Here is a 23,795-nt window from a genome sequence, read left to right as displayed (position 1 = left end):
TTCACAAAGGAGATCTTAGACCCTAAAGACCGCACTTGTCATACCGTGGGAGTAGTATCTCAGTGGTGCTCTGATAAGGGGAAAAACCCTCCTTATCCCCTTTCAGTGGATATTATCCACACAATTAGGAATAAGAAATGGTCAGCACCCACTTTTTTCAAATAACCACCATTAATACATCAGGATTGAGGCAGTGTTTCAATATAGATTTTTTTTAAAGTTGGTTATCTTTCAACAGGTTTTCTAATTTAATGTTAGGTGGAGCGCAATCAAATGTACAGAGTCACTTTTGTAGTTTATATTATCCTTTATTCTTTAGAAAATTGATCCTCCAGAAGTAGCCAACGTGTTTCGTCCCGTCTTGGGACTTTTTCAGGGCAACAAAACACAGACAATATCTACATTTTTAAAACCTGATATTAACCACTGCACCATTTAAATACACATACAATTGTGCAAACATCAAAGTGCACGATTAAACATCTAAAAGGCATGGGAGCACTATGGGTACAATCTTTTTTCTGATCAACCCAACACATTATGCTGTCTAAATCTCTTTAAAAGACAATAAATTGGTCAATGCCATGCTCATTTGCTTCAAAATAAAAGAACATCATGTGACTTTTATGTTTCCATACGCATAGTATCACCTAGGGAAAGAGAGATCATACATTGTTTTTTTCTACACAAGTATTGGATAATGAAAAATGAGACCCCTAATCGCTTCCTTCATTAATTCATTAATTGAAGAGATTACGTAAGTAATGAAACCAAAAATTAAAACTTAAAAAAGAGCAGAAGAGGACAATATTAGCTCTAACACTGTTTAACATTCTCTTGCTAGAGTTAGGGACAGTCAAAATGTAAAACATTTGCAAAGTCAATTTATTTCTATGGGGAGATTGGAGACACAGTATATCACCAATATCAGAATATTGTTCACCTCATTTGTGATTTGCAACTTTCATCATTTCACATATATATTTCTTCGGGTTCAATAGAGGGTGATGCTCTGCAATAGAAGAGTTGTGTCTAATCAGTTCTATGAAGATTTTCCGATAATACAATGAATAGTTGTCTACATATTTTGAGACATACGTTTGTGCTGCAATTCTTAATCCCTGGTCCTAATTAGCTGTCCAGTACTTCAAAGATAAATTCTGGCCGATGTCGGCCACTGCACCTGATTAGTCATAGCAAATTGATGAGCATATGTTATTTGACTATAATATATTGGCAAACTATGTACAACTTTTTATGTAATTGTAAGAGTTCTTAATCTTAATCAAATGGAGGGTCAATGTATTATAGCCCCAGCACCCCTTGTAAGGGCGCAATGATTACATCTGAGACATGATGAACCAACATTATTAAGACGCTACAGCACGTGGTATACGTATATTAGAGAGGCCTATGCGGGGACATGATTAATATTTAATGTTAAGCTAACCATGAAGTATGAAAAACAAGAGGTGGAGTTTCTAGACCTCAGGTTATACGTCAAACAAGGGGCACAGTGACTTCTTTAGGAAACAGACAGCCTGTAACAGTGTCTTACAGGCCTCAGGTGCGCATCTGCAATTAACAATAAATGTCATACCATTTGGTGGGATGGTAAGAGCAGTAGGAATTGTAGTGAGGATGAGTGCTTTCACAGAAATCTAAAAAGCAATTAAAGAGAACTTCAAGGATTGTGATATAACAACCATTGGCTTGAGAAAGCAGAGCAGAGACCAAACCGCCTAGACAGAAAACAAACTCTGGCAGGAGGTGGGATTTCAGGGCAAACCAAGAAAAAGAATGGCTCTAAAAGAGAGGGAGATGTACTCTTCATTACACAATACAATTCATATAACAGTCATATCTTTAACATACTGCACAAGGCCTGGCATATCCTAAAATTGGAAATGATACCGGAGGGCAGGATTTCACATAAACCTAAAACAGTATATCGTAAGGGAAATACCATCAAACAGAAACTGTGCCCTAGCTATGTGAAAAACAAGAATCATGAACATCGATCATCAAATTGGCTGCTTGAAAAACTGAGGGGTTTCCATTTATGTGGGAACTGTTCGGGCTGCCAACTAGGTAAGAACAAAGTTTCGGAATTCAAATTTAACACCGATGTCAATTACCAGATTCTGTCCTTTATTAACTGTAACACCACTCATACAAAATATGTAATTGGTTGTGCCTGCAACAAAATATATGTAGGGAGTAGTATACGTTGCCTAAAATCAAGAATACAAGAACATGTAAGGGCGATTAAGCATCAGGTTGTGAGGTATCCTATTGCAATAAACATCCAACCAGATCATCCGGACAAAGGTAATATTTGGTTCCATGCAATAGAACAGACAGCTACATGTCAAAGAGGTGGCAGTAGAACATTTTCCTTATGCCAAGCAGAGGTGAGATGGATATGCCGATTAAGGACTGTCAATCAAGGCCTTAACAGTAACTCTGAGCTTCACCACTTTTTGGAATCTAGGCTTCAACAGTAACGGAGTCTTACTACTTTATGTAGTTGAACAATCTGTACAATATCACTCTCAAAATCAGTGTTGTAAAATGGAAATTCTAACATATACTGTTTAAGGGGATAGGGTATTTAACGATACTATCATTGTATGCCGACATAGGCCAGAATTTATCTTTGAAGTACTGGACAGCAAATTAGGACCGGGGATTAGGAATTGCAGCACAAACGTATGTCTCAAAATGTGTAGACAACTATTCATTGTATTCTTGAAAAAATGTTACAGAACTGATTAGACACAACTCTTCTATTGCAGAGCATCACCCTCTATTTGATCCTAAGAAATAAATGTGTGAAATGCTGAAAGTTGCAAATCACAACTGAGGTAAACAATATTCTGATATTGGTGATATACTGTGTCTTTAATCTCCCCATAGGAATAAACTGACTCTGCAAATGTTTTACATTTTGACTGTCCCTCACTCTAGCAAGAGAATGTTAAACAGTGTTAGAGCTAATATTGTCCTCTTCTGTTCTTCTTTAAGTTTTCAGTTTGGGTTTCATTACTTACGTAATCACTTCAATTAATGAATGAATGAAGGAAGAGATAAGGGGTCTCATTTTTCATTATCAAATACGTGTATAGAAAAAACCAAAGTATAATCTCTCTTTCCCTAGGTGATACTATGCGTATGGAAACATAAAATTCACATGATGTTCTTTTATTTTCAAGCAAATGAGCATGGCATCGACCAATTTATTGTCTTTGAAATAACCCCGGGCGGAGCTCTACGGAGTTGGGCACAAACTCTGTGGAGCTCCGCTCTACTCTGCTCTGTGCCTCCCACCCCTGCAGCAATCAATATTTTTCAAATGCAATTACAATTAAAGTAAATAAAAGCGCACTTAACTTTATCGCTGCGGCTCGGGCTGTCCTCCTCGCCTGCAAAATTCCCTACATCAGACATACTTCATGGTAGGACTGCACATGTGCGCGCATGTGCAGTCCTACCATGATGTATGTCTGACGTAGGAGATTACAGCGAGGAGGAGGAGGGAAAGCCGGAGACGCTGTAATAAAGGTACGTGCACTTTTATTTACTTTAATTGTAATTGTATTTGTAAAATATATAATGCGGGGTGAGAGGCGGGAGGGTGCTGGGCTGAACTCCACTCCGCTGTGGAGTCAGGAGTTTTGCAGGAACTTCGCATTCTCTGCGGAACGTGGAGGATGCAAAAATCTTAAAACTCTGCCAGCAGAGCTGAGTTTGTGGCCCAGGGGTACTTTTAAAGAGATTGAGACAGCATAATGGATTGGGTGGATCAGAAAAAAGAATGTACCCATAGTGCTCTGATGCCTTTTAGGTGTTTAATCTTACGCTTTGATGTTTGCACAATTGTATGCGTATTTTAATGGTGCACTGTAAATATCAGGTTTTAAAAATGTATATATTGTCTTTGTTTTGTAGCCCTGAAGAAGTCCCAAGATGGGACGAAACGCGTTGGCTACTTCTGGAGGATCAATTTTGTAAAGAATAAAGGATTATATAAACTACAAAAGTGACTCCGTAAATTTGATTGCGCTCTACCTAACATTGGATTAGAGAACCTGTTGAAAGATAACCAACTTTTTTTAAATCCTTATGAAACACTGGCTCAATCCTGATGTATTAATAGTGGTAATTAGAAAGAAGTGGGTACTGATCAATTCTTTTTCACAGCTGTTTATATATCTCAATATTGGAATAGCATTAGATGTGTCTGGTCAGGGTTGAGCTGTGACCTTAAAGGGGTTAGTGCAGTTCAGACTGCGGCGCGCTGGCTAAGTTATGTGTGGGTCTCAGTAATGAAACGGGAGGAGGTGGCTCACGGTTGAGGTGCACTGTTCAAGGTGTGTGTTGGGTGCAGTGCTTAAAGCATGTGGTGCAGGTCAGGCTGGAGTGCACAAGCAAAGATGTGGTTAGGTCTCAGTACTCCAACATTAGAGGGCACTGCAGATCTGGATTGAGGTGCATTTGCAGTGTTATTGACAGAACTCAATATTGTGATATCCGGGGGTGTCACCTAATAGAGGGGCGCAGCCGCTCCTCACACACCTATCTGAAAGCGAGACTTCAGCACATCAATGGGAATGGCTACTACCCAGTTACAGACCCCAGCGAAGCCTCCTGCCAGCAGGATCCGAACGGTGCTCACACTACAAAGAAGAGAGAGAGAAGGTGCTGTTAGGGGATGCTTCTCCAAGGGTTTCATACAGAGGAAAGGAGGACTCATAACTCTGGGGAAGAGGTGAGTGTGCTGTACAGCCTGATCAATGTACATAAACAGGATATAATCATCGTTTTATAGAGCATCATTGTACATTTACATAACCCACCATTGTCGTTGTACATTTACATCATCAACATCAGGCATTTGCAATATACATCATCATCTTTGTATAACCATCATAGTCCTTGTACATTTACATCATTGTCTTTGTACAGCTATATCAATGTATGTGAACGGGCACATCATCATCTTCTTCTTACAACCACATCATTCTCTTTCTACATGTTCATCATCATCTGTGTACAACCACATCATTCTCTTTGTACATTTACATCATCATCTTTGGACGGCTATATCATTGTATGTTAAGAGCCACAACATCCTCTTTCTACAACTATATCCTTGTCTTTGTATATTTACATCATTGTTATTGTACAGCTACATCATCGTGTTTGTACAGTCCTCATCATCTTGAACAACCGCATCCAGGGCACAAGTCCTAAAAAAAGAAGTGGGGGGCGCTGTCACCGGAAGTGACGTCACAACAAGAAGTGATGTCACGAAAGGTGGCTTGCACCATCGGACTCATTGCCTCCCCTCACTCACCCCTTAGATGAGATTGCATCTGAGAAGTCAGCGCGTGAGCAGCGTCCAGTGAGCTCCGATCTCGTCCCAGAGAGGCCAAACAGTGAAGTTCAGCTGTTTTGCTGGGGGAACAGCGTCCACCCGGTAAAATAAGTGGGGGGACGCCGTCCACCCGCGTGGTACCCCGACTCGAGCCCTGACCGCATCATAGTTTCGACACGCCTCATCGTCTTTCTACAGCTACTTCGTCACTGTACAACTACATCATTGTCTTTGTAAAGTCACAATGTCTTCGGACTGCTACATCGTTGTCCTTCTACAGTTACATCATCTTCTTTGTACAGGCATGTCCACATCTCCGTACAGCTATATCAATATCTTTGTACAACCAAATCATCTCCTTTCTACAACCACATCTTCGTCTTGTAAAGCCACACCATCGTCTTTGTGAAGTTACATCATTGTATTTGTAGAGACACATCATCATTGTCTTTTTGCAGCTCCACAGCAATGCTATTGCTCCCAGTAATCTCTCACACAGTTCACTGTTCTACTGTGGAATGACTTTAACAACAGACACTGACCTTTTCCCTTCCGGGGTCAGGAACTCCTTTAGCCACTCGTACGACATAAAATACATCCCCGTTGCTGGAACATCTAGCATGAAAAAGATGCAATCAGTTCTTGAATTAAAAGGCTGTATGTCTGTCGTCACTGCAAGGCTGAGGCCTGAAAAGAACTATTTAACTGCAGAGCAAGTGGCCATCCACCTACTTGAGTGATGGGGGCATTACTTTGCCGTATCACACACTACCCCATATTGCTCTATGTGGCGGAGTGATATCTTATTCTGCTCTTTCTTTTTCAGTACCAGGCTACTACAAAGAACTCTGACCCTATAAAATGTTCTGTTCTTTCCACAAAATAATATTGTGTTTTTATATGTGCCCTGGCAGCACAGCTGACACTGGATCCTAAATGATCGGAAGAGAAAGATTTTTAAGTTAGTTGGTTTGGGAGGCCCACAAGACATAGGCGGGTAACTGCGGAATATCTCTATAAAATATAGGGGCATATTTTCAAGGAACGGCGTTAAAATTATCGCTGCTTTAGCAGCAGGAAACTGCAGCTAAAACGGCGATAATGGGCTTGATAATATGCCGTAGAGAATTCCAATAGAAGCCCAGGTTAACACCAGAACATGGGCTTCTACTGGAATTCCCAAGGGTATATTATCAAGTCCATTATCGCCGCTTCAGCAGCAGTTTCCTGCTGCTAAAGCAGCGATAATTTTATCGCCGTTCCTTGATAATATGCCCCTTGGTGTTGATGCTAGAGAGCCCTTCTTGCCAATAACTATGCAGTTGTAGTCATTGCCACCATGAGTTTGCTAGAGTGCCGACTTCCCCACATTTCCTCCAGGACGTTGTTGATCTTGCAGAATGCCATTCATGGACTCACTCCTGCCTGTAATGCCCGTATGTTCCTGTTCTCAGAGGTGCTTCTTTACCTGCGCTACTTCTTGCAGACCTGCGTAACCCAGTATAAATATCCTCCCGCTCTGTATCAGAGAGGTCGCGTTCTAATTGTGCTTCCCATCTCTTCTGAGCTGACGTGTTGGATAAGGGGACTGGCTTCTGATGGACTTTGTAGATGTCTGAAAGTAAATTCTTATTGTCCTGCTTCATAATTATCCAAGTTTCCAATTGCTTTTGTGATCTATTGGCATAAGTCTCAATTGAGGAATGTGTGGACCCAGTAACGAATCTGGAGCTATTGCATATGTTCTTTCTCCGTTGGGCCATAGTCGTGTTTCAGTTGTTTGAAGCGTTGGATGGCTTTTTTATTATATAAGTCACCCACTCGTTTACAATTAGTGGTTTGCTAATCTATACATGTGGTCCCTTCCATGGCTGGTGACAATTCAGGGCTGCATAATATAGGGGTAATCGGGGAGGGAACAGTAATCAGCCCCTTAGATATAAATACTCTATCTCAGGCCTCCGGAGTAGCTCATAGTACAGGGGTGAGTATAAACCCCATGGTCTGCACTTCTTGGCCAGCCAGGGGACCTTCTAAATATGTATCCCTGCAACCGGCTGGTCCAAAAAGTACCAATACCTCTCTGAGGAAGGATGATGCTATTGCGTAAACTCTGGCTCACTTTTACAAGGTTTGTTTCCACACCCACGGGTGACACAAGTGAACTTAGTCCAATGCACCAGTGCTGAATGTGAAAGACAGGTTATTGTAGCCGTGCAGAACCACAGCCAATTTATAAATGAGGTGGTCTCAATGCTTTTGGGTCACTAACAGGGAGCAGTGGTAATCCAAATGATCGTTCATTAATGATTTACACACTTAAGATCACTAGGAACTAAATATGTATTTCAACATATTTATTTTAAAATAATTATTTTAAAAATCCGGGATCTAGTGCACATACTACTGGTTACGTCACAGAAGATAATAAAAAGCAGCCAAGCTTTTTATTAACAGTGAAAACAGGAAAAATTGTCTCATCTCAATTTATAGACCTTACACCCTCACTGTGCTATCTCGAAGCGCTATGCTAGTTCTCGCAGATGACCAAGTAATGCGCCTGAATATCAGAGGTGGTGCTTATACCTTCACAACAAGGTTTGTTTGGTATAGCTTGTAAGTGATTTTGAACACAAGGCCAAGAGCTAGGAGATATGTCTACGAGAGAACACAATCTTGGCACTTGTTTGTGAAGGCAGATTGGAATGCTTCACAAGTCTCAGGGAATCTTGCTTGAGGCTTCTTCAGTCGAGATGGAAGCTGGTGCTGTGCTCATCTACGATCTGTGTCTGCAACCTGGGGGTAGTTTTACTCCACACTAAGTGGTCACCTGACAGTCCTTATGTACTGAATGTTATCAGAGACTGGAATTTCCTACATAAGTTGAGGAATGCCTGGCATAGATTATGTGCGTCAAGGTGCGTGCCCCGGACTTTTTATTATGGACATATAAAGTGAGAGGACATCAATTCAGACCCCTCGATTTTGGCTATGGATGAAAGGACCTTGAAAAAGGCCCCTGTCCCAGACTGTTGGTGTACTGGGGGCTTTGTTGATGTCTATATCTGAATGACTTGACATTTTCACAGTTCGTGGAAAGATAGGCACCAATGATATCAGCGTCAAAGGCACACTTGTTGATGATTCTGCATAATTTGAGGAAAAATGGCAGCGCCCATTGTCTGAGATGGCAGCCTACATGGTCTAAGATGGTGACCTCTATTACTTATGATGGATTTGGGGCTAAAGGAAACACAAACTGGACAGGCTAACTATAATGGAGCCTATAGGTAAAATGGAATCTGTACTGTATGGGCCCGATTCACAGAACTAACCTAAGACAAAATCCTAAACTTACTACCATTTTGGTATTCACAGAAGGCACTTACTCATTTTGGTATTCACAGAAGGCACTTACTCATTTCGGTATTCACAGAAGTTAGGACTCCTAACTTTAGGACTCCTAAACTGAGAAAAATCCTAACTTTAAGACTTTCGGTATTCACAGAAGGCATTTAGGAGTCCTAAAGTTAGGACTCCTAACTTCTGTGAATATCAAAAAGGATTAGGATTAAGTGCCTTCTGTGAATACCAAAATGGTAGTAAGTTTAGGATTTTGTCTTAAGTTAGTTCTGTGAATCGGGCCCTATGTGTTTAAGAAACTAAAAGAAAAAAGCCTAAAAGCAAGCCATTAAAATAGATACAAGAATAGAATTATGGAGGGAAACAGTCATAAGATTTATTACATTCCTGGAATAATTTCTAAGCTAAAGTGTCATTAAATTATCACTGAATGTTCTTTTGCTTGATCGTGCTTATCAGACATATTCATTATACATTTACAGAATTAAAGCATATGCCCAGAAATGTGCATATGATGAAATTGCAATTCATCACTTGTTACATGTTCAATAAGATATGTCTTCAAACTAAGGTGAAATAGGTGTCTCTACACTAGCAGACATAATCCCTACAAGAATGCCATTCTACCATATAGCTGATCAATGTGTCTCTGTATTTTATCTATTATGCATGGCGGAGCTGAGGCTGCAAGGCGACCGTTCGCATCATATACAAGACTTTAGGTGTTCCGGTCATCTTGACCGTTTCATTAGGGCTCAACCATGAAAGTCCCCCCTCCTTTGCCAGCTCTTTCATTCTCTATGTGTGTTTCTTGGCAGCCAATTTACAGTGGTATTAGCCATAGTGAATTATTATGTTACTGTCGTAGACGGCTGCTTCATTTAGAAGCATTATAACAACCTAGGGCCAGATGTAGGTGGCTAAATACCGGTCGGTAACGCCGAAATTCGGTATTTACGGTACAAAAGGGGATGGTAATGGACGAAGCATCTGAACCAATCAAACACTCACCCCCAGTCAAAAGATCTGGGTTTAATCCATCACCGTTCTTTAGCCCACTCTGCCACCCCAGTTCAGACATGGCCATATGCAAATCAGTCTGACCCTTTGCCTCATGGGAACAGTCCAGCCCGAACTGCAAAGCCATGCCTTCCCTGGACTGGAAACAAGCTTCCGAGGACCGGTTTCTGGCATTCCAGCCGTCTTCAGCCCGGCTTGCTTGAATCCAGTGGCAAAGTGAGCTAGGGACTCACGTCTAAGCATACCCTGCCACACTTATGGCAGCCAAAAGTGGTACAAAATGGGGTGGTGAAATTCGGTATTTAGCCATTCCTAATGTAGGTAAGGAATCGGTAAATAAGGAATCGGTAAATACTGATTCCTTATTGCTCTTGCATTTAGGGAATCGGTAATACCGATTCCTTAAATGCAATGTGGGAAGCACATTAAAGACTGCTTTTGAGCCTTAAGAAATCGGTAATTACCACCAACTTCAAGTTGGTGGTAATTACTGATTTCCTTTCAAATATCACTTTTTTGTTTTTTGTTAAGTGCCATGTGGCACACATTCATGCTCTTAGGGCATGTATGTGCGCCACATGTGCACACATGCACATTTCAGGGGTGCAACAGGGTGTCCTTTGGACACCGTGGCACCCTTGAAAGTGCTCCCGCTAATAGCGATTCGGTAATACCGAATCGCTAATAGTGAATGACTTCACATTCATTCCTATGGGCCTCCAACCCATAGAAATGAATGGGTAGGTATTCCTTATTACCGAATCTCAATTACCAATTCAGTAATAAGGAATATTAAGAATTCTGTATTTTTTACCGAATCTTTACCTACATAGGAAATACCGATTTCTTAATAGCGAATCAGTAAAATTTGCTATTAAGAAATCGGTATTTCAGATTTATCTACACCTGGCCCCTAGTCTGATGTTTATTGAGTGTCCATCTTGTAATGGTATTGTATATAGTTTATCATTATTTTGTAGATCCAAGATAGCTAACAGGATGCTTCTAAACAAGATGGCGATATTAGAACTTTAAAACAATGATGCGCTGTGTACAAATAAAAAACTGCTGTCCACTCCTATGATTAAATTTTTTTTTTCAAGCATATCCCCGCCACATTTAGGCATCAGCATATTTTCTTTTTTCTGTTTTGATCTTTTAATTTATCTTGAATATGTTTGTTGAGTTTGGGGGTGTTTTATTGTGGATGGGTAAGTGGGTGAATTAGTGGATTCATAAGTGCAAGGATAAATGATACCGTGCATCAATGATGACTTACTGACTGACTAGATTCACCAAAACTAAAAGAGCACTCTAATTTATAAAGCAGGCCTACTGGCATTGCCACTGCTTGTTTCCCATAGGATGCGGGTTAATGTCAAATGAGTGTCAGAGCTGCTGTTTCTTATTTGATTTGTGCAACAAACACCTACCTCGCATCAGTGTGAGTAGAGTGCCCTTGTACAGCCCACGCACACCACGCTCCGTGTACAACTGGAGGGCGCAGTCCACAGATCCAGAATACTTCACCACAGGATTGTGCATCTGTACCTGGGGCACAAGGAGGAAAAACAGCAATGTGACTGTAACAGGGAGATGATACTAATTTTAAATGCTGCAAGGTGTTGTGGAACAAGAAGCGTTGGCCAACGTTAGTGTATGACAGCTTTACATTTTAATAATTGTTTTTTTGTTTTAATGAGTCACTGAGTATGTAGGAATGGAGGGAAAGATAAAGGCGAATTGCCATTTACTCGAGGTTCCAGATGCTTAAGACCCAGCTATTTGGAATCAATTATTATTATCAAGTGTTTTAACTTCATCAATTCATAGTACTGACATTTTTAATTTGCGCTGGTTTCTCATCAAAATTGTTGCGATAATTAAACCATTATATACATTATATGTCAGTGTTTTATCATCATACATGTGTGGTATCACATTCAGATTACTGCTAATGATTAAGCTCTGGATGAGCATTTGACTCTGTCATACTATTTACGATTGCACATGCCTAATGACGACAACGTCACAAACATAAAAAGTAGACTTCACACTAGATCAGCAGTAAGTGTAACGCCATTTGTAAATGTTTTGAATTAAACATTATATAGTTTTCCACACTGATTACTGTCATCAAGTGCATATAACTTCACCCATTAGTAATGATCACATTACTATTATGACATCATATTCAATTTACTGCTGGTGATTAAGCTCTAGATGAGCATAAGCATTTCGTGATTCATGCTCTAAAATAAAAAAACAGTGGAAATAGACATCATTTCAACTAATTAAACTAATCTTTTTCTTGCCCAATGGGCACATTGATTGGTATTTCACGATTATATTATCTTACGTGAATGGCCAGCTCTTCCTCGGTATTCAATCCTCCTGGGGTCCTAGTCTGGAGATCAACTATATATCTTGACTCTAGTCTCCGCAAGCGAAGCTCTCTATTCCCTCCTCTTTCATTCTGCACAACATGGTCAATGCAGAAGAATCGCAGGAGATTTCTGTTGCTGGAATGCAGTTCAGCAAAGTGCCTAGCAATATTGTATGTTTGATCTTTCTTTTCAATAGCCCTGGCATGTTCAAAAATTGGTTTTTGGGTAGGGTGAATTGTACTCCCTACGTACATTAAATTGCAAGGACATAGTAGAACATTCACACAGAATGAAGTGTTACATGAGAGAAATTTGTTTATCTTTCTCTGTGTATCTGTTCCTGGAATTGTATATGTAAGTTTTTTGCTGCTATGTCTACATACCTTACATTTAGTGCATGGGAAGAATGCAGTCAGTTCACGTATGCGTGGATTCTTTCTCGTTTGGTCCAAGTGACTTTGTGTTAAACTGTCTTTTAATGACCTACTTCTCCTATTTGTGATCTTAGGATGATTCAATAGATTTCTTCCTATGACTGGATCAGTTTGGAGAATGTGCCATTTTCATTTGACAATTTTAGAGATATTATGAACCTCACTGGTATACGTCATAATTAGTCTAAACTCCGGTGTCTCAGGGTTTACTTAATCATCTTTCTTATCTTTCAAGAGAAGTTTTCAGGGAATTTTTTCAACCCTTGTGGGAGTTGATTTTAGTAGGCTTTCAGAGTAGCCTCGTCTTTTAAATCTTTCTGAGGCATCCTTAGCTACCTTTTTGAAATCTGATTGCCTTGTACAGTTTCTTTTCAGTCTTAAAAATTCCCATACTTTTCATCAGGGGGATTGGATGACTGCTACTGGCTTCTAAGATTGAATTGCCAGTCGTTAGCTTGGGGAAAAGGGAAGTGCAAATTGTATTGTCTGCAATGAACACTTTTAGATCTAGAAAATGTACTTCTGTTACACTTATCTCTCCACTGAAGTGCTGATTTACCTTGTTTATATTTAGGGCTGCAATGTATTTTTCTGGCTCAGCTTTCGGTCCCTTCCACAAGATAAATACTAAATAGATCATCTATATAGCGGTGCCATCCCACAATGCAAGACACCCATTCTTGGTGAATGTCCGCCCAGGCTACCTGCTTCTCCCACCAGCCCACAAATAAAATTGCGTAGCTAGGGGCGAAGCAGGTTCCCATGGCCGTTCCCTTCAGTTGTAAATACAACTGTTGCTGAAAAAGAAAAATTATTGTAAAGACAGTACCTTAAAAACTCAAGAAGCATTTGGCTGTGTTCTGCCAATTTCAGTGATCTGCCTTTCAAAAAATATTCAACGACTCGAATCCCTTGCACATGATCTATACTAGTGTACAAGCTTGTGATGTCCATCACTATCATCAACATGTCCGGTTCCCAGTTAATATGGGAGATTATCCTGATGAAGCCAGTAGTATCTCGGACATACAATGATAGAGTTCTCACAAGGGGGGCCAGAAAAACATTGACAAATTGGGACATATGTTCTGTCAGACTCCCAATAGACTAAATGATGAGGTGGCCTGGTGGTCTGCTTGCATGCTTATGTATTTTAGGCAGATGATAAAAAGTTAGTATAGTAGGATATGGACATCTTAAAAATAGTATCTCTTCCTGGTCAAGCATGCCACGACCAGACCATTTGTTGATCCGTTCTTGATGGTCAGTGATACTTACATTGTATTTTTCTCTAGTAATTCTTGTGTAGCTTATTTCGTCTGATAGCTGGCGGAGTGCTTACGTAACATAATAATCTCTGGTTAATAAAACAATGTTTCCCCCCTTATCTGATGGTTTGCACACGATGGAGATATCTTGTTGTATTCCTATAATCGCCTTCTTCTGTTCATGGGTGAGATTCGGTCTCAATTGATTCCCTCTTCTTCATTTTGTTTTCTTCATTCTTATTTGTTGTAATTCCAATTTAACTGCTTCTTTCTTTAAAGGCATCAATGGTATCAAATGGTGTATTAGGGACAAAGGTAGATTTAGCCTTTAAGCCTGATTTCGCACGTTTTTTCTCAGTCTCAAAACTTTGATTATTTTCTATCTCTTGTGATTCCGAGATAGTTTCTTCCTCGGCTAATATCCTTACGAGATCTAAATCTTCCCTTGTTAATTCATCAGTTGTAGCTTGTGTGGTCTCACTTGGATGCTCATTCTGTGATGAATCCAGATGTCTTCGTAGTTTGAAAAATGTATAAAGTTTTAATTTCCTTGTGAACAGGAAGAGATCAATCCATTATTGAGTATACTCAAAGTTCTGTGTGGAACAGAACGTCAGTCCTTTCTTCAATGTTTCTTCTTCAATTTTAGATAGTCTCCTCGGTGTTAAGTTAACTATTGTTAAATCCTCGTTCTCATCTATTTCTGGGCATTCCTCTTGCTCCTTGTTTGCGAGGCTACGTTCCCACTGGTTGAAGCCTCCTCGTCTTGTTTTTCTTTTCTTTGCTGGTTATTCCGTTCTGGGGGTTTGCCTCGTCCTCCCTTTGCCAAGTTTGTCGCATCAATTGAAATTACTCGTGAAAAAGGGAATGCAAAGGATTTTGCTCAGCACCTTCTTCTCTCGACTGTTCAGCATCAGTTGTTATGTCTTCTGATTCAGAGGTTTCCCTTTGTTCAATCGTTTTGCGTGCAACATTAGATCTCAGAGCTCTTCTTGGCGCATCATATTTTCATGCGAATGTCAACACTCGTCCTCTCTCGTAATCTTGGGCGTCACAGTGGAATTTGTTATGTTTTGTTTGTTTGATTTTATCTTCATATACTAATAGGCGTTTTTTCATACTCTCCCGTAATTCTTCTCAGTTTTTAGTATCTTTGTCAGTTGAAATTATCATTTCCAATTCCTCTATTTCTTTCAGACACTTGTCCCTGTCACTCCAAGCGAATTTAATAAGTATTGTGAGCATGCCTACAGATGATTCTGTATTGTAGGCAGACCATTCATCCAATAGCTTGGGGTCTGGGTTTTCATAGGCGGGAACGGTATATATGCGCAAACCGCGTGGAATGTGGTTAACTTCAATATAATTCTGGAGTGATGTCGCCTCCCACCACTTTCTGATTTCTTGTTCGTATAGTCTTTCTAATTTTCCAAACTGCACCCTTAATCCGCCCTGTGTGCCAGTTGCCTTGCTTGTAGCGCCATTCTTCCCAGTTTTTTCTCTTTTAAATATGTCTACTGCAACCTATTGGTGGGCCTCATCAGAAAACATCTTCAATGTTAATCCTTTTGTTTAACTTCACACCCTCGTTCCAACCGCTAAACTTCACAGTAATTTGACGTGATGCCCACCGTAAAATGGGATAATAGAGTTTGAGACTCACCCCTTTCCGGATTCGTGATGTAGTCTTTGTCAGTTTATCCTAGACAACCGCGGTGGTGCTACAGCGCTTTAATCGAAGCTCCAGTCCACCGTTGATGTGCCGGCAGCACTCAGGAACGGGTGCGGCTCTACGTGGCGGCGGGTCCACGAATCAATATCAGCTTGTACTACTTTCGTCAAAAAAGAAGGTGCCACACTCACGGGTGATTCATTAAAGGTTTATTTAAAAAAAAAGCGAGACACGTTTCAGCTCGCGCCTTTCTCGACCACTATACGATTTGTTGATTTGGTTCTGACATTGTATTTTACAATCGCACATGCGCAATGATGCCAATTTCATAGACCTAGAAAGCAGTTATCACTTCGTTCCTAGCAGTGAATTGTAGACGCCATTAATCAATGTTTAAAAATTCGATCATGTTTCAAATTTAACAATGTGAAGTTTTAAACATCAATTATTATTATCAAGTGTTTTAACTTCATCAATTCATAGTACTGACATTTTTAAATTGCGCTGGTTTCTCATCAAATTGTCCCGATAATTAAACCATTATATACATTATATGTCAGTGCTTTATCATAATACATGTGTGGTATCCCATTCAGATTACTGCACATTGTTAAATTTGAAACATGATCGAACCTTTAAAGATTCACCCGTGAGTGCGGCACCTTCTTTTTTAACGAAAGGAGTATGAGCTGATATATATATCCCGTGAACAAGGTCAGAGTTACCTGACCGAAACGCGTAGGGCATGGCAACAATTGTTTAAATAAATCCGCCTAACACCATAATGAAGACGAGTGAGTGCCTTCTTCAAGTTTTCGCTTTGCGATAAATTGTTTTGATATATATATATATATATATATATATATATATATATATATATATATATATATTATATATGTATATATTTACACACACACACACACACATATATGTTTAGAAGTAGATATATGCACACATTAATTCAAAGTCAGATTTAATGTGAGTGGCAAGCTGAGGTGTGTGTGTGTTTTTTTCTTTGTCGCCTCCTGCAGCGTTGAAGATTTGAGGTATTGGGGCACAGGTGAGGTGCAAGGAGCAACACAGATGTGTAAAGGCCCCATCTGGCCTACTCTGGAGAGCCCACTGTCCCTATGTGTGCAGTGTGTGTAAAAACTGGTATGTGTATGTTGACTCGTGTGAATGTATATCTCACATGAGTATATGTGTGTGTGTATATACGTGTTTTTACATGTGTTTGTATTTGAGTGGTTTGTGTTCATGTTTGCATATGTGTTCATACTTGTGGTTTGAGCTCTCACATGTGTTTGTATGTGCACCTTATGTGTGTGATGTGTGAGTGCATGTATTCACATGCTTGTTTTTAATTGTGTGTTCCTGTGTGAATGTGAGATCCTAACGAATAGATTCCTCTCACAAGCACAGATTCTCACCTGTAACAGGCACTTGACTCTCTCCACAGGAGCCACAATGGTTGTGCTGCAGACTCCAGACAGCATCCCAGCCGCAAACACCTGTGAGGGCCTGACACACAAAACAAGAACATCACCTTGTTGCACATGCATTTGAAACACCAACATAACCCCAGGACAACATATAAGATGCTATTGCAAATGCTGCCATCAGATACCATACATCAGTGGTGTGTGGAAAATGATCCCTGGGCACCACCTCGCTACAGAGAGGTTATAGGTGACCGGGGCCATACAGAGACAGAGCACGGCACAGGTGGGACACCCCCAGAGTGGACAATGAGGGAGGCCGAGACGTGCTCAGCTCCACATTGTGAGGTGAATGAGCAGGTGGGCCACTCTTCACCTTATAAGCTGCCACCACTATGGTCTGAAGCGTGTGGTGAACAAGGAGAGAAGCTCTTAACTTCCTGCGATAATCTGCTCGGCTTCAGGTGCGGCGTCAGGGCTTTCTCATTTCAACTCCTAAGGAACGGGTTTATGAGTATGCGTTGTATACTTAGGCATTTACCAGAAAGAGTTAAGTACTGCTGCTAAGGTATGATGAAGCAGCCTGTATCAAGTTTAAATCCCAGCAACACCGACCTGGCATTTCTTCCTACAAAGTTCACTAAACTCTGACTCATTAAATTTTGCATTGTATTCTATCAGTGTTTGCAGAGTGCTTTCCATTCCCCTTGCAAGGTCTAACGCGCTTTCATGGGTGGTCTAGTTGCATTATTTATACAGAACTTCATACGCAGGTGAAGGAGTGAAGCGTTGTGATTTGCCTTGGAGTCTTGGGCGTCCTTCAGTGTGCATGGCAAAAACCGTGTTGTTTGTAGTTGAGTTCTGTGGTGTTTGATGAGGTGGGTGGACATTGCCACGAGTGTCGCTACACATAAGTTTGGTTGTTGCTGAGGAGTTTGACAATAGATGTTGCGTGTATGCAGGCATGTGTTGCATCCTGGGGCACCGCTTCCTCTTGGCCTTGCTCTATCATGAGGGCTCACTGCAGAGTTGCCCCAAACCAGCGTCAGGGCCACAGTGGCAGCTCCTCTCGCAGCTACACCTTAAATTCCACCTGTTCTACATGAACTCGCACAAAGGCACTTCTCCTACTTCTAGAATGATTACCTCAATCAATCAATCAATCAATCGGGGATTTATATAGCACGCTACTCACCCGTAAGGGTCTCAAGGCGCTGGGGTGGGTGGGGGTTGAGCGGCTCCAGGACAGTCGAAGCGCCGGATCTTGAGGTCCTTCTTGAATGTGTGCATTGTCGGGGAGCGTCTGATGTTGATTGGGAGCTTGATCCAGGTCTTGGCTGCGATGTAGGAGAAGGCTTTCCCACCAGTTCTGTTTCTGCGGATGCGGTGGACCTCTGCTAGGGCGAGGTCGGCAGAGAGTTGGTTCCTCTTGAGTACGTGGAAGCATACTCTCTTGTTGAGGTACATGGGTTCGATTTTGTAGAGGGATTTGTAGGTATGGGTGAGGAGTTTGAAGGTGACCCTCTTCTCAACGGGGAGCCAGTGGAGGGCTTGTAGGTGTTGGGTCATGTGTTCGTGATGTGTTGTCCCAAGGACGAGTCTGGCTGCTGCGTTCTGGATGGTTTGGAGTTTGTGTAGAAGAGTTCTGTTGATTCCGGCGTAGAGGGCTTTGCCGTAGTCTAGTCTGCTGGTTATGAGTGCGTGGGTGACGGTCCTTCTGCAGTCGGGGGGATCCATTTGAAGGTCATACGGAGGATGCAGAGGCAGTTGAAATTAGTGGAAGCGTCGGTGTTGATCTGGCGGTTCATGGAGAGGGAGGAGTCAAGGATGATGCAGAGGTTCCGAGCGTGGTCTGTGGGGGTCGGAGGGTTCCCGAGGGTGGAGGGCCACCAGGTGTTGTCACAGGCGGAGGTGCAGGGTCCAAGGATGGGGACCTCGGTCTTTTCTGAGTTGAGCTTCAAACAGCTGTCTTTCATCCAAGCTTCGATGGTCTGCATTTCTTCTTGGAAGGAGAGTCTGGTGTCTTCGGGATTCTTCGTGAGTGAGAGGATGAGATGGGCGTCGTCGGCGTAGGATACAATGCTGAGCCCATGCTGTCTGACAATGCTAGGGTATATCATATTACCGGCGTGTTCTCTGCAGTGGATAAGACTGTCTTCTGCAGTGGATGACAGTCAGACTCCGTCATCTGCTGTGGTCTTTGAATTTAAGTTGAGGCCTATTCGTACTTCCTGGGCTGGCCTCAATCCCCACTTCTCTCCTGTGCCTTTTCACCACCACATAGGGTCACAGCTATCAATAGTGCAGCAGGTACAGTGACCTCGGAGCCCATTAAATCTCCATCATGGTTGTATTTTATTACCAAATTGTAGGGAGAAGGTCCATGATTTATTAAAGGGCCCATGATTCTCTTGATCTTCCACCACCAATGACGAACCCCCCTGTCCTTGCGAAGGTGAGAAGAAAGGTGCTATTTTTCGTACTCACGTGAGGCGCTGCTCATCGGTTGGACCCTTCAGCTGCAGCCTCTTGCCCAGGCCGTAGCCAAAGAAAGTGACGCCCATGACGGGGCTTATTCCGGCCAGCGGCGCGCCCATGCCCTTGTAGAGACCACGGAGACCCTAGTGGAGACAAAATGGCAGGGTGAGGAAGAAACATTGGGCCTTGAGGAGGCAAAGAGACAGGGTGAGGAATAGAAGGGAGCCCTTAAGGTAGAAGAGTGACAGGGTGAGGAAGAGGCCTACTGCAGGAAGAGCAAGAGGCCTTGAGGATGCAGAGACAAGGTGAGAAAGAGACACAAAGTTTTAAGGCGTCAGGGAGGGTGAAGAAGAAACACATGGGGCCTGATTTACAGAACTAACTTAAGACAAATCCTAAACTTACTACCATTTTGGTATTCACAGAAGGCACTTACTCATTTCGGTAATCACAGAAGTTAGGAGTCCTAACTTTAGGAATTCTTAATGCCTTCTGTGAATACCGATAGTCTTAAAGTTAGGATTTTTCTCAGTTTAGGAATAGTAAAATAAGGAGCCCTAACTTTAAGACTCCTAAATGCTTTCTGTGAATACCGAAAGTCTTAAAGTTAGGATTGTTCTTAGTTTAGGAGTCCTAAAGTTAGGAGTCCTAACGTTACTACTCCTAAACTGAGAAACTCCTAACTTTAAGACTTTCAGTATTCACAAAAGGCATTTAGGAGTCCTAAAGATAGGACTCATAACTTCTGTGAATACCGAAATGAGTAAGTGCCTTCTGTGAATACCAAAATGACTAAGTGCCTTCTTTGAATACCAAAATGAGTAAGTGCCTACTGTGAATACCAAAATGAGTAAGTGCCTTCTGTGAATACCAAAATGGTAGTAAGTTTAGGATTTTGTCTTAAGTTAGTTCTGTGAATCGGGCCCATGGTCTTGAGGAGGCAGAGAGACCGGCTGAGGGAAAGGCTTGAGGCTTAGAGAAGGGAGAGACTTGGTGAGGAAGAGGCTTGCTTGCTACCTTGCTCGTATTCTGCAAAGCCACCTTGTCCACAAGCGAGTAATGTGATCCATCCTACTCCACCCCTTCCAGAAGAGAGGTGTAATCCTTCCTACACCACACTGTCCAGAAGAGTAATTTACCCCTGCCGACTCCATCCTCTCCAAGTGAGAGTCGACATGGGTACACTGCCCCCGCTGAACTATAACCCTACTTCACCCTACTTAGAATAGTGTCACCATGCCTACTCCACCCTGTCTACACCGGAGTAAGGTAATTCCACCTACTCAGCCTGCCTAGTGTAACCTACTACACCCTCGCCAAACCTTAGTAGTGCAATGCAATCTACTCACCCCACTCAGAAGAAAGTAGTGCAATCCTGCCTACTCCACCCTGTCCATACCAGAGTGGTGTAATCTCGCCTGCCCTGCCTGTCCAGAAGAAAGTAGTGTAACATGCCTACTCCATCCACTCCATACCTTAGATGTGTAATGCTATCTACCCACCCAATCCAGAAGAGGAGTGTAATCTTGCCTACTTCACCCTCTCTGTACCAGAGTAGTGTAATCACGCCTACCTGTCCCACCCAGAAGAGAGTAGTGCAACCCTGCCGTCCCCATCCTATCCAGAAGACAGAAGTGTAACTCTGGGCCTACTCCACCCATATCAGAAATCAAGTGTAATCCTGTCTACTCCACCCTTTACATACAAGAGTAGTGTAATCCCATCCACCCACCCATCTAGAAGAGAGTAGTGTAACCTGCCTACTCCACCCTCTCCATACTTTAGTAGGGTAATGCTGTCTACCCACCAAGTCTAGAAGAGAGTAGTGTAATCCTGCAACTCCACCGTCTCTATACAAAAGTAGTGGAAACCCGCCTGGCCGCCTCGTCCAGAAGAGAGTAGTGTAACCCTGCCTTCCCCATCCTATCCAGGAGAGAGAAGAGTAATGCGGCGCCTACTCCACTCAGATCAGACTACAGCAGGGTAAACCTGCCTACTTCACCCTGCCCAAAGAGAGTAGTTACAGAGGCCTCAGATTCAGTCGTTGTGCCGCTGTGAAGGCCTCTTGTTGAGTATTGTGGTCAGGCAGTAGCGGCTCCTGAAGGGAGTGCAGCGGGGCGGTGGGGCGGGGAAGGCGCAGGGTGGGGAGTAGTAAACTATGGCATATGGCTGAACATAGGTAAGTAAACAAATAAACAGTAGCGGCCCCTGGAGAGATGCTGTGGGTGGTGGGGTGGGCGGGGGAAGAGCAGGGTGGGGTGTACTAAACTATGGAATACAGCTGAACGGAGGTAAGTAAACAAATAAATAAATAAACCGAATTTAATTTCGGCCATATGCCGAAGTTTACTACCCCCCACCCTGCCCCTCCCCTGCCCGCCCCACCGCCCCGCCGCACTCCCTCCTGGGGCCGCTACTGCATTGCTGGCAGCTTCTTTATGTCTCCACAAGTGATCACTCAGTTGTAACAGTGGCCTAACAAAGTAGCCCTATTGCCAGGGGGAAACGAGTGCCTAAATGCAACATATAATTTTGCCTGAAGTTCAAAAAGTCCTCCATCCGAGCTGCCCTTATCTGCCCTTCCTCATTCATTATGACATGTGAATGACTCTCCCTCAGCTCTGCTGGCTCAGATTGACATGAAAGTGATTCTCCGCCTGCTGTAGAAGCCTGTGCCTTATATGTGACTGACTTTGCTCCTGCCCTTCCGACACAGAGGTTTTGTTGCAGCACAAAGTCTTGTTTCCCATTGGAGATTACATTTACAGCCTCAGTGACTCACCTTGCATTAGATTATCTCAGTGCTATGTGCTCTTACCTTCTGAGCTGAGATCTTGCGGAAGCAGTCCAGGGTATTCTTGTACAGTGGGGCCTGCCCCAGAAGTGGTCTCGCCTGTGTCTGCATATTCACCTGGTGGAACAGAGACAAAAAAGCATGAAAGAATCAGACATGTGTGTAAATGAGTTTGAAAGTCAGGAGCAAGTCAAAGCAATAATCTTACTCGCCACTTGGCGACGCTGTTGCACCAAAAGCCTACTCCTGATAACCCATATGCGGTGGTTTGGGCAGGCAGTGGAATGCTAAAGGGGTCTTGGTGATGTGGGAAGGTTGGAATGCTCGAGCTGACCCAACTTGTCTGGTGGCTCCTGATAGTAAACCTACCTCTTCAACTATTCGAATTGGTGTTCGCAGTCTATGTTTCGTCTCCAACATCACCGCAACTTCTGTTGGCGACCAGGATGGGATTGATTTGGTAGGCCCTTTCAACTGGTTACCAGCCATCTGCGTTACACACTGGTAGCAGTGGATTTCTATTCTAAGTGTCCTGAAGTAGAAATTCATATCTGAACCAAGTACTAAAGCAGTTATTGAATTTCTTAATGAGATCTTCATCAAAGAAGGTTACCCCAGGTTCTTGATACCAGACAGATGGGGTTCAGTTTGTGAGTGGGGAGATGGAGAAGTTACTTTTTTTTACATATTTTTTATTAAGGATAGTCTTCAAACCATAGTTCAGAAGATATTAGTCATTACAGTCATATTGTAACATTACATATTACGTAATAAGCAATATTATTAGCGTATCCTCAAGCGGTACTATAAGTTGTTAACCATACAACAGCCTGTTTATAACACACAGTAGTAATCACATCTTCTCACTACTCTTTAAGTGCTGTTCACTACAGTCACTATTTGTCCAATTCTGTAACTGTATATCTTGATCAGATGAACAGTTTTTGGAAATCACCTTTCCACTAGTTACATGTTGTGGAATAGAAAAGTTAACTTAAACCCAATAACATACCCACCCTCCTCCCATACCCGTAGACTCAGCAAAAATTCAACCAGTTGGTCAGTCCAACCCAGTGTATCAAAGACACAAAAGTTTAACAGTGTATACCTTGACAACATCCTTCAATATTTTATAAGGTTGTAGTGTAGCTCCAAATATTTATCTCAACTGCCCAGAAAAAACACTCAATAGGGCAGGGGGGAGGAAGAGGGGACACATAAAAAATCTGTCAATACGCTTGTATGTCTATAGCAATAAACTCTTCCAATAAGACGTTCCACTCCATAGAGATGAGTTTCTTGCGCAGCCCCTGTGGATCCTCCCTTTTTCAGTTCTGCACTCTCTGCCCCTCCTCACCTCATCATCTCAGGTTGCCAATCCTGCAGTGATGGTTGCCTGGCAGTTTTCCATTTCATGGTAATATTACGTTTCGCTAATATGAATGCAAGGTGATGGAATTTGGTGACTGGGCTACCTTTCTTCCCTTTTGGACCTAGCCCCAGGAGGCAGTATTGCATCAGGTCGATATTTTGCACAGGAGCTATATTATTTAGTATCTC

The 23,795-nt window shown here is 42.3% G+C and overlaps 1 protein-coding gene across 2 annotated transcripts in view; it reads right to left on the bottom strand.

Annotated features, from left to right (window-relative positions):
• The window catches only part of LOC147684367 (mitochondrial carnitine/acylcarnitine carrier protein-like), a 44,488-nt gene that overhangs the window by 5,734 nt on the left and 14,959 nt on the right, over positions 1-23,795 (bottom strand). For both annotated transcript variants that reach the window (XM_086940284.1, XM_086940285.1), the window contains exons 2-7: positions 22,260-22,352; positions 19,451-19,584; positions 16,955-17,045; positions 11,197-11,314; positions 5,923-5,995; positions 4,579-4,679 (exon numbers count right to left, since the gene is read on the bottom strand). In XM_086940284.1, coding sequence (XP_086796410.1) covers positions 4,579-4,679; positions 5,923-5,995; positions 11,197-11,314; positions 16,955-17,045; positions 19,451-19,584; positions 22,260-22,352 — 610 coding nt within the window. The remainder of the gene's footprint in view (positions 1-4,578; positions 4,680-5,922; positions 5,996-11,196; positions 11,315-16,954; positions 17,046-19,450; positions 19,585-22,259; positions 22,353-23,795) is intronic.

This window comes from Lissotriton vulgaris, chromosome 10 (genome assembly GCF_964263255.1).
Source record: "Lissotriton vulgaris chromosome 10, aLisVul1.2, whole genome shotgun sequence".
Taxonomy (NCBI): Eukaryota; Metazoa; Chordata; class Amphibia; order Caudata; family Salamandridae; genus Lissotriton; species Lissotriton vulgaris.
Note: the sequence above shows the minus strand (reverse complement) of the source record. Positions and strands in the feature narration are given on the sequence as shown.